The sequence below is a fragment of the Artemia sp. Qi Xiang Cuo genome, chromosome 12, assembly GCF_049724085.1.
Source record: "Artemia sp. Qi Xiang Cuo chromosome 12, ASM4972408v1, whole genome shotgun sequence".
Classification (NCBI taxonomy): Eukaryota; Metazoa; Arthropoda; class Branchiopoda; order Anostraca; family Artemiidae; genus Artemia; species Artemia sp. Qi Xiang Cuo.
Window position 1 is genome coordinate 53,038,091 of NC_142805.1, and position 12,355 is coordinate 53,050,445.

Below are 12,355 nucleotides of genomic sequence, written 5' to 3' on the forward strand. Positions count from 1 at the left end.
GTGAAGATGAAAAGGTGACGTTGTGTAATGAAAAGATTGATCAGGTGGGCAGCTTCACTTACCTTGGTAGTATTATTAGTAAAGATGGTGGAAGCAGTGAAGATGTTAAAAGAAGAATAGCCAAGGCTCAGGGTGTTTTTTCACAGTTAAAAAGAGTTTGGAAAAATAGGAAGATAAATCTGCAAACCAAGATTAGAATATTAGAAGCTACAGTGATTACAGTGGTCAAATATGACTCTGAAGCATGGACGCTCCAAAAAGCAGATGAAAATTTGCTAGATGTTTCCCAGAGAAAACATCTAAAGAGCTTAAGGATTGTTCTGGGTACCCGGCTGACTGACCGTATTTCAAACAAAAGGCTATAAAAAAATGTGGTTCAATACTGGTCTCTAGGGCTATAATGAAAGAAAGGTTGAGGTGGCTAGGGCACGTTGTGTGGATGAAGGATGAGAGATTACCGAAGATTTTTCTTTTTGGCCAACTGTCTAGGGCTAAACGGAAAGCAGGTCATCCTTAACTGAGATAGAAGGGTGTCATAAAGAAAGATTTAGAGAAAATTGGAACCTCCTGGGAGAGTGTAAAATGGGAGGCTTTGACTAGATTGGGATGGAGGAGGAGCGTGTTTAACTGTGCTGGCCTTAGGCAGCTTAGTGCTGCGGTGAGTTGTTAGTAGTAGTAGTAGTAATTCTGTCAAATCCCCCCAGAGTAAAGTTTCACCTGGAATGTTCACCCCCTGAAAATTTTCCCCGTGGAAACCCACCCTGAGCACGAAATAACTTCCAAAAAATGTCTTTACACTTCCCAATAACAAATACTATCAACTCGCTACTCACTCACTACACCTACTCCCTAGCTACAAAACACTTATGTTAAACACTGAGTTTTGAACAAAAGAACAGAGGTTATGGACACTGAAAAGCTACATAAAGCACCAGTTAAATAATATTAATAAGCAGAAAAAAAGGTTCCAAAAATACTGATACAAATAAGCAAAATAATAGCTGAAAATAAACTATTTCAGCTTAAAAAAGCTGAAACAGCTGAAAACAATTGCAAATCCAATTTGTTTTGCAAGGCTGCCGCTCTAAGATTGCTGTTGTTGTTACAGAAACAAACACGCCTGGCTTTCGCCCTTTCCATTACAAAAAAAAATATAATGGTCTGGTAAAAAATGTTATTATTTTATGTTAAAATTCAATATCATGGCTCTTCACTTATTTCTGTCAAGGGAAAACCACTTTTGAACCGGTGATCTCTTGATCTTCAGTCGAATGGCAACCACTAGCTTTAAAATCTGCACACATTTCAATATTAAATACTAAGTGTCCACAATAAGGGCAAATTTCACAGCTAGCAGCCATTTCCAGTATATGAAAGGGGTTGCCCCTCCTCAACACCTTGTTCTTCACATTAAATTGTTTTAGTATTTAAAAACAAACCTTGTTATTGTTCTAATTAAACGACACTTGTGTTTCAGGAGAAGTTATTAATGAATTTGGATAAAATTCAAACATTAGTGTAAATAGCAAGGTGTTGAGGAGGGGGTAACTCCCTACATCGACATAATAATTTCTGCTCATCTTAGGTTTTAATGTTGCTCCTTAGTTTCCGTTGAAAAAACTTTTTTATATTTAATTTCTGATTGTTTTTAAATAAGGCGGAGAAATCCGGCTCTACCTCCACAGAAAAATTCCCCTCCCCCTTCCCACAGAAAGATCCTCTAAACAATCCAATCCCAGTGAAAACTTACCCTGGGCAATTACCCTTAACATCTCCACACATAAAATTGATTCAACAAAGAGAAGGTAAGACAAATAAAAGAATTTCGTACAGGAATTCTGGAAAATCTCTCCCCCCCCAGTGTAAAATTTCCCCTCTATAGTTCACCCCCCGAAAAATTCCCTGCCCATGGAAAATCCCCCAGAAAAGGATTTTCCATGGGAAGAAAATTTACCCCCCACCCAAAAATCTGTACTATACATAATACATAACAACAGTTAATACATAAATATACTATAAACAAATGATGGGCAATAAGAATTTTCTTCAGGAATTGTAGGAGATCATGTTATCTCCAAAGGAATAGTTTCGACTATGCTGAACAAAATGGCTATCTCAAAATTTTCATTGGGTGATTTTGGGTGAAAAAGGGCATGGGAGAGGGCCTAGTTGCCCCCCCTCCAATCTTTTTAGTCACTTAAAAATGGCACTATAACTTTTAATTTCCGTTCAAATGAGCCCTCTCCCTGTGTTCTCGCACCATTGTTTCGATACAATAACCCCTGGGAAAAAGAAAAAAATAAATAAACAAACCCGCATCTGTTATCTTTCTTCTGGCAAAAAAAAGCAAAATTCCACAGTTTTGCAGATAAGAGCTTGAAAGCTCCATAGTAGGGTTTTTCTGATACATTGAATCTGATGGTTCAATTTCCATTAAGATCATTTTACTTTTATAGGGCGTTTCCCCCCTTTTTCGAAAAAAAGATAAATTTTCTCAGGCTTGTAGTCTTTGATCAATAACATTAAACTTAATGAATCTTATATATTTGGAATCAGCATAATAGGCCAATTCTTTTGATATATCTATTGATATCAAAATTCTATTCTTTAGAGTCACAGTTCCTATTGAGCTGCATTGCTCCTTACTTACAGTTCGTAAACACGAACTGTTTGAAATACTGCATTGAAAAACACAAACAAGAACATACACAATAAACAAATAACAAAATAAAATATATTCTGCGCCCCCTAAGCTATTTCCATGGAACTCTTAGATGTTTGTGAACACAAAGCAAGGTCACACACTGGACGATTTAAGAGGTTTTAATTCTTCTTACACTGAAAAGTGAAAATTATTTTTCAAATACACACTCTTTATTGTTTTAGTTATGAAAAATCTTATAGACCTTATCAAGGCCGTACCCAGTATTTTTTTCGGAGGGGGTTTTACTCAAAGATTTTTTTGAGGGGTAGGTTTTACACAAAAAAAAACTCAAAAAACGCATACAAAATTTGTTTGTATCCATTTTTACGAGTCAAAAAACATTACGGGAGGGATTCAAACCCACCTAACCACCCCCCCTCCCTCTGGGTATGGCCTTGGACCTTATCTATAAAACAAACATCCCTGAAAATCAAAATCCTTGGTATTAGGTATGACTCATTAGTTAAGAATGCTTGATTTAATTGTCATTAGTGTTGAAATGGCAAAACAAGTCATTTGAAGAATAACTTAAACAGAACTAACCAGTACAGCAAATGGGATCTGATAAGAATAGCTTACTTGGTGGAAGAGGTGGAGCTGGTGACATTTCACAATTTCTTGGTGGTCTGTCTGGGGCTGCATCTTGAGTTGATATTCCATTGTTGCTCAGGTGGGCAGTACATTCATTTATAATGCCATTCACAATTTCTTCAATGACTGATCTACTGTCATCAGTGAGAGAAGCACCAGAAACCAATTTTTCACAATTGTCTGTGGGGTTGGTCATTAATGAGTCTTTGTTCCCCATGAAACTGGTTTCATCAATATTTACTTCATGGCCAACTATACATTCCCCTTTACTGGAGGTATGTTCACTTTTGTCTTCCCTGTTTTCTGATTCATCCATAACAAAGTAACATGAAATCAACAGTATACTATTTCACTTAATAACTTTGTAATGACAACTTCTTGGGTATATTTCTTTTTTCTTGCTTTACAAAATTTACACAATTCCACTATTTGCAGTTAGTTATCAAAAAATTTCAAAAAGTACTGTCAGATTCTTTGAACTAAACATTCTAACCTAAAAGTAAATAAGAAAAGGGCAATAAAAACTATATTCTAATTTTTGCTATAATAGGCTTACTATTTATTTATTAAACACAACAACAATGATAAATTAAAGGCTTTCTCTGGTCACCTTAGAGGCTGGAAGATACCTTAGAGGCTTTATTTTTTCAACAAGAAAATGTTTACAACAAAAAAGTACAAAGCAGAGCAAAACATATTGGTGAAATGAAAAAAAGAAATCACTAATTATGAAAAATATCAATATTTTCATGACAATGGAATGGGGCAGTTCATTATTCCTTAAATTCTAAAGCTCTTGGCTTAGAAAGCAACTATAATACAAATATCACTCACACCAAATTTTGGGGGAAAAATACTTTTGGAATCTTTAAGTTGGATTGGTATGTTTAGAATTTTCCAACTTTCCAAGTCACATTAGATTAAGAAGAAGGCTATAATAAAAACAGCATTCATTCCAAATTTTGAAGAAAAAAGATCCTTTCAGATTTTGTATGTTGGATGTTTAGGATTTGCAAACTTTCTAAGTCAGCTTAGAAGAAAACTATAGTATAACATCATCATTCATCCTAAATTTTTGAGAGAAACTTTAGTTACATTGATGCCCAATCACCTAAATGATGTAAAAGAAGGGACAGAAAACGATTTCCATGCCAGAGGCAAAAGAAAAGTAGGTAAAAAGGCAAAAGTAATTCCATAGTTGCCAAAGTAATGCTATACACACCATAGTAGCCAATGTTTGTATATATTGTCAAAAAATGCAAAAGACAATTTTTATGAATGAATTGGGTTTTTACATGTTTTGTTTTGCAAGCAACAAATTAAAATGGCAAGAAATTTGTTTGAGATGCTTATACCAACACCAATTTGTGCCCAACTATTCTCTACTAATACTATGTCTTCTCTCATATTCATGTTAGCCTACAGATACAAAAACTGTTATTTCAAGCTTCCATTTTTCCTAGTTCCAAAAATAATCCCTTGGTCTTGACTCTGATTATAACTAAAAATTTTAAGTTTAAAGTTGAACAATGTTAAACCCCAGAACTATTGAACAGTGTACATAACTGGTGTCACAGTTATGGATTTGAACTATGTCTCCATTAAAAATGCCTTAAGACATCTAGGAGTAAGTGTGGATACGCCTTTAAGTTCCCTGAATGTTCCTAACCATTTAAAAGTATCTTCCTGAGGCATCAAATGGTGAATACACCATTTGATGCCTTTTTTATGCTGATTACGAATATAATAAGCATTTATATTGGAAATAAGTTTCAGCCCCCCCCTATATCGGCCAATTCCGGGTTAGGTTAGGTATAGCCTATATAGGGGGGGGCTGAAATTCATTTCCAATACAAATGCTTATTAGGCTATATTTGTAATCAGCATAAAAAAAAGGCATCGAATGGTGTATTCACTTTATTCCTAACTCAATAATATGATTTTGTAGATACTGACACCTTTTTTTATGCTGATTATGAATATAATAAGCATTTCTATCAGAAATGAATTTCAGCCCCCCCCCCTATATATGCCAATTCAGGGTTAAGTTTGGTATAGCCGATATAGGGGGGGGCTGAAATTCATTTACAATAGAAATTCTTATTATATTTGTAATCAGCATAAAAAAGGCATCATATAAAAAAGGCATAAAAAAGCATAAAAAAGGCATTATTCAAAAGCTATCAATCAGCACATCATTTGAAAGCTATCTTTCTTCTAAACATGTTTCAAGCGTTGTTTTATACATCACAAATAACATGGCCCCATAAATCCTCTTGTGCCTCCAATCTCCCCTGTCCTCCCAAACCCTCCTTGTCAACACAAGTAAAATGAAACTTAGCAAATATATGTGGTATAGTAAGATATCTTAAATGGAGAAGTTTTAATTTCCTAGGCCAGTCATAGATCCAAAACCACCCTCACCCAGCACATCCTTAACTAGAACAGAAAAAAATTAACCAATTAAAAGTGGCTAAAAACTATTTAATAAGACATAGCTATTTAAAATATTTCTGTCAGGAGCTTTCAAATGAGATGTTGCATTACTATATTCATTTATATTTTATCTTTAATGTTGCAGAGGTAGTCTAGAACGGCTCCCATAAATCCTCTTCTTGCCTCCCATCTCCCCTCTTCCTCCCAAACCCTCCATGTCAAAACAATAAAACTGAACGTTCTTTAAATGATTTTTTTTAGTAACATACATATTTAATGGTTTAGTTGTAAGAGCCTATGTAGTAAAGATATCCAATCAACCCACTAACACTGACTCTAACGAACTACTCCACACACACCATTAACATTAAAAATGGTTTAAAAAATTTTGCTTAAGACTTAGATATTTAAAATCTTTATGTCAGGAGCTTTCAAATGAGGTGTCCCATGACTATATTCAATTATATTTTATTTTTTTTATCGTTATGGAGGTAGTCTAGAGGTAGACCAAATGAGGTTTTTTGCTTTTTGTCAAAGCTTATCAAACAGCACATCATTTGAAAGCTACCCTTCTTCTGAACATGTTTCTAGTGTCGTTTTATGAAAAAAATATAAAATGGCCGCACAAATCCTGTTTTGCCTCCCATCTCCCCTTTCCTCTCAAACCCTCCATGTCAAAAAAAAAAAAATGAAAATTAGTTTAGATATTCTTTATAGTAATATATATCTCAAATAGAAAGTTTTACCTTTCCTCGAATTGTTCAAGCTCCGTAAACCCACCCAACCTACCTCTAGTTACCAAATGAGGCAAAAAATAGCCCGTTAAAAATTTGTTAAAAAAATAATGGATAATACATGGACATTTAAAATCTTTATATCAGGAGCTTTCAAATAAGGGGTCGCAATGACTATATTCAATTATATTTTGTTTTTACTGTTATGGAGGTAGTCTAGAGGTAGGTCAAAAGAGGTCTTTCGTTTTTTGTCAAAGCTTATCAAAGAGCACAACATTTGAAAGCTATCCTTCTTCTGAACATGTTTATAGTGTCAATTTCCACATCAAACTAAAAAGGGCCACAGAAATCCTCATTTGCCTCCCATCTCCCCTTTCCCCTCAAACCCTCCATGTCAAAACAAGAAAGAAGAATATTTGTAAAAAGATTTGTTAAAGTAAGATGTATCTTAAATGGAGAAGGTTTCCTTGCCTAGGAATGTCCTAGCTCCATAAACCCCCCTACTCCTGAATCTAAGAACCTCCCAAAGAAAAACATGGTAAATTCAAATTTGGTTCAAAACTATTGGATAAGACTTGGATTTTTAAAATCTTTATGTCAGAAGCTTTTAAATGAGGTGTTGCATGACTATATTGCGTTATATTTTATTTTTACTGTTATGGAGGTAGTCTAGAGGTAGGCCAAATAAGATTTTGCACGTTTTGTCAAAGCTTATCTAACAGCACGTCATTTGAAAGCTATCCTTCTTCTGAACATGTTTCTAGCGTTGTCTTCTACATCAAACCTAAAAGGGCCACACAAATCCTCTTTTGCCTCCCATTTCCCCTTTCCTCTCAAACCCTCCGTGTCAAAACAAGAAAAATGAAAATTCATAAATAGATTTGTTATAGTAAGATGTACCTTAAATCGAGAAGTTTTCATTGCCTAGGAATGTCCTAGCTCCATTAACCCCCCTACCCCTGAATATAAGTACCTCCCAAAGAAAAACATGGCAAATTTAAATTTGGTTCAAAAACTATTGGATAAGACTTGGATTTTTAAAATCTTTATGTCAGGAGATTTCAAATAAGGGGTCACATGACTATATTCAATTATACTTTGTTTTTACTGTTATAGAGGTAGTCTAGAGGTGAGCCAAAAGAGGTCTTTCATTTTTTGTCAAAGCTTATCAAACAACACATCATTTGAAAGCTATCCTTCTTCTGAACATGTTTCTAGCATTGTTTTTTACATTAAACAAAAAGAGATCACACAAATCCTCTTTTGCCTCCCATCTCCCCTTTTCTCTCAAACCCTCCATGTCAAAACAAGAAAAATAAAAATTCGTGAAAAGATTCTTTATAGTAAGATATATCTTAAATATAGAGGGTTTCTTTGCCTTGGAATGTCCTAGCTTCATAAACCCCCTACCCCTGAATATAAGCACCTCCCAAAGAAAACATGGCAAATTCAAATTTGGTTCAAAAATTATTGCATAAGACTTGGATATTTAAAATATTTATGTCATGAGCTTTCAAATGAGGTGTTGCATGACTATATTCAGTTATATTTTATTTTTTACTGTTATGGAGATGGTCCAGAGATAGGCCAAATGAGGTCTTTAATTTTTTGTCAAAGATTATCAAACAACACATCATTTGAAAGCTATCCTTCTTCTGAAAATGTTTCTAGTGTTGGTTTCTACATAAAACCTAAAACGGCCCCAAAATACTCTTGCCTCCCATCTTCCCTGTCCTCTCAAACCCTCCATGTCAAAACAAGAAAAATGGAAATTCGTAAAAAGATTCGTTACAGTAAGATATATCTTAAATGGAGAATTTTACCTTGCATAGGAATGTCCTAGCTGTATAAACCCTCCTACCTCTTAATGTAAGTAACTCCCAAAGAAAAACATGGCAAATTCATATTTGGTTCAAGAACTATTGGATAAGATTTGGATATTTAAAATCTTTATGTCAAGAGCTTTCAAACGAGGTGTCGCATGACTATATTCAATTATATTTTATTTTTTGCTGTCATGGAGGTAGTCTAGAGGTTGCCCAAATGAGGTTTTTCACTTTTTGTCAAAGCTTATCAAACAGCACATCATTTGAAAGCTACCCTTCTTCTGAACATGTTTCTAGTGTCGGTTTCCACATAAACCCTAAAAGAGCCCCACAAATCCTCTTTTGCCTCCCATCTCCCCTTTCCTCTCATACCCTCCAGGTCAAAACAAGAAAAATGAAAACTCGTACAAAGATTCTTTATAGTAAGATGTATCGTAGATGGAGAAGTTTTCCGTGCCTAGGAATTTTCTAGCTCCATAAACCCCCTACCCTTGAATATAAGTCCCTCCAAAAGAAAAACATGGCAAATTCAAATTTGATTCCAAAACTATTAGATAAGACTTGGATATTTCAAATCTTTATGTCAGGAGCTTTCAAATGAGGTGTCACATGACCGTATTCAATTTTATTTTATTTTTTACTGTCATGAAGGTAGTCTAGAGGTAGGCCAAATGAGGTCTTTCATTTTTTGTCAAAGCTTATCAAACAACACATCATTTGAAAGCTATTCTTCTTCTGAACATGTTTCTAGTGTCAGCTTCTACATCAAACCTAAAAGGGTCACACAAATGCTCTTTTGCCCCCCATCTCCCCTTTTCTCTCAAACCCTCCATGTCAAAACAAGAAAACTGAAAATTCGTAAAAAAATTCTTTATAGTAAGATATATCTTAAATGGAGAAGTTTTGCTTCCCTTGGAATGTCCAAGCTTCATAAACCCCCCTACCCCTGAATATAAACACCTCCCAAAGAAAACATGGCAAATTCAAATTTGGTTCAAAAATTATTGCATAAGACTTGGATATTTAAAATATTTATGTCATGAGCCTTCAAATGAGGTGTTGCATGACTATATTCAATTATATTTTATTTTTATTATTATGGAGGTAGTCTAGAGGTAGGCAAATGAGGTCTTTCATTTTTGTCAAAGCTTATCAAACAACACATCATTTGAAAGCTATCCTTCTTCTGAACATGTTTCTAGTGTCGGTTTCTACATAAAACCTAAAACGGCCCCACAAATACTCTTGCCTCCCATCTTCCCTGTCCTCTCAAACCCTCCATGTCAAAAAAAGAAAAATGAAAATTCGTAAAAAGATTTGTTACAGTAAGATATATCTTAATTGGAGAATTTTACATTGCATAGGAATGTCCTAGCTGTATAAACCTTCCTACCTCTGAATGTAAGTAACTCCCAAAGAAAAACATGGCAAATGCATTTTTGGTTTAAGAACTATTGGATAAGATTTGGATATTTAAAATCTTTATGTCAGGAGCTTTCAAACGAGGTGTCGCATGACTATATTCAATTATATTTTATTTTTTGCTGTTATGGAAGTAGTCTAGAGGTTGCCCAAATGAGGTTTTTTAATTTTTGTCAAAGCTTATCAAACAGCACATCATTTGAAAGCTATCCTTCTTCTGAACATGTTTCTAGTGTCGGTTTCCACATAAACCCTAAAAGGGCCCCACAAATCCTCTTTTGCCTCCCATCTCCCCTTTCCTCTCATACCCTCCAGGTCAAAACAAGAAAAATGAAAACTCGTACAAAGATTCTTCATAGTAAGATGTATCGTAGATGGAGAAGTTTTCCGTGCCTAGGAATTTTCTAGCTCCATAAACCCCCTACCCTTGAATATAAGTACCTCCCAAAAAAAACATGGCAAATTCAAATTTGATTCAAAAACTATTAGATAAGACTTGGATATTTAAAATCTTTATGTCAGGAGCTTTCAAATGAGGTGTCGCATGACCATATTCAATTTTATTTTATTTTTTACTGTCATGGAGGTAGTCTAGAGGTAGGCCAAATGAAGTCTTTCATTTTTTGTCAAAGCTTATCAAACAGCACATCATTTGAAAGCTATTCTTCTTCTGAACACGTTTCTAGTGTCAGCTTCTACATCAAACCTAAAAGGGCCACACAAATCCTCTTTTGCCTCCCGTCTCCCCTTTCCTCTCAAACCCTCCATGTCAAAACAAGAAAAATAAAAATTCGTTATAGTAAGATATATCTTAAATAGAGAAGTTTTCCTTGCCTAGGAATGTTCTAGCTTTATAAACCCTCCTACCTCTGAATGTAAGTACTTCCCAAATAATAACACGACAAATTCAAATTTGGTTCAAAAACACCTCATTTGAAAGCTCCTGCCATAAAGATTTAAAATATCCAAGTCTTATGCATTAGTTTTTGAGCCAAATTTGAATTTGCCATGTTTTTTTTTGGGAGGTACTTACATTCAGAGGTAGGGAGGTTTATAAAGCTAGGACATTCCTAGGCGAGGAAAACTTCTCCATTTAAGATGTATGTTACTATAACAAATCTTTTTACGAACTTTCATTTTTCTTGTTTTGAGATGGAGGGTTTGACAGGAAAGGGGAGATGGAAGGCAAAAGAGGATTTGTGTGGCCCTTTTAGGTTTAATGTAGAAAACAACGCTAGAAACATGTCCAGAAGAAGGATAGCTTCCAAATGATGTGCTGTTTGATAAGCTTTGAAAAAAAAGAAAGACATCATCTGGCCTACCTCTAGACTACATCCATAACAGTAAAAATAAAATATAATTGAACATAGTTTTGCCACACCTCATTTGAAAGCTTCTGATATAAAGGTTTTAAATATTCAAGTCTTATCCAATAGTTTTTGAACCAAATTTGAATTTGCCATGTTTTTCTTTGGGAGGTGCTTACTACAACGAATGTCTTACTACAACGAATCTCTTTACGACTTTTCATTTTTCTTGTTATGACATGGAGGGTTTGAGAGGAAAGGGGAGATGGGAGGCAAAAGAGGATTTGTGTGGCCATTTTAGGTTTGATTCAGAAAACAACACTAGAAACATGTTCAGAAGGAGGGTAGCTTTCAAATGATGTGCTTTTTGATAAGCTTCGACAAAAAGCAAAAAACCTCATTTGATCTACCTCTAGACTACATCCATAATGAAAAAAATATAATTCAATGAAAAATAGTAATGGACCTCCTTGTTTCAAAGGTACTTAAATAACGATTTTAAATATCTATGTTTTATTTAATAAATTTCTAACCAAGTTTAAATTTACCATGTTTTCACTTATATGGAACTGGTATTCAAGAGTCGTGTGTTGAATGGAGATAGGACATTCCTAGGCAAGGAAAACTTTTCCATTTAAGATGTATGTTACAATAACAAATCTGTTTCCGAACTTTCAGTTTTCTTGTTTTGATATGGAGGGTTTGAGTGGAAAGGGGAGATGGAAGACAAAAGAAGATTTGTGTGGATCTTTTAGGCTTAGTGTAGAAAACAACACTAGAAACATGCCCAAAAGAAGGATAGCCTTCATATGACGTGCTGTTTGATAAGCTTTGACAAAATATGAAAAACCTCATTTGGTCTACCTCTAGACTACCTCCATAATGTAACATGAGTAAAATGCGATATATTTAAAATACAAGATTCTTTCCTTCTAAAGATGATTCGGGCAGAAATTAAACGTCCCCTAATTGAGTTCAAATACCACTTCCAAGAGTCTAAATTCTTAATCAGTAAAAAGAGAAATTGCATTCTCGCTTCAGTCAAACAACGACGCTAGTCGTTCGAATTTCGCTAAGATAATTAGTAGCAAAAAAATGCTACGTACGATATTTCTAAGGAAGTTTAAATGGCAAAAAACCGTGTGAACACCTGAATCATCTGAAATATCTTAAAGCAACTATTGGACGAGGATCCGCGTCGTTGGGCCACGTGAGCCAATGGCAAGCCAGTCCTTACAGCGCAGGACGAAAGAACTGTGTTTGGCTGTGGGGTAGATGTGCTTTTTAAGATTATTCGTAAAACAGATTTGAGAAGATCCATTGAGATAGAAGTCT

At 34.7% G+C, this 12,355-nt stretch overlaps 2 protein-coding genes across 2 annotated transcripts in view; one reads left to right on the top strand and one right to left on the bottom strand.

Moving 5' to 3' along the window:
- Positions 1-4,595, bottom strand: part of LOC148946269 (uncharacterized) — a 37,483-nt gene extending 32,888 nt beyond the window's left edge. Inside the window, exon 1 of the mRNA XM_089097990.1 lies at positions 3,284-4,595. Within this exon, the coding sequence (XP_088954116.1) occupies positions 3,284-3,611 (328 nt within the window). The 5' untranslated portion in view covers positions 3,612-4,595. The remainder of the gene's footprint in view (positions 1-3,283) is intronic.
- Pngl (N-glycanase Pngl) overlaps positions 1-12,355 on the top strand; it is a 492,631-nt gene that overhangs the window by 45,990 nt on the left and 434,286 nt on the right. The gene's annotated exons all lie outside the window — the stretch shown is intronic.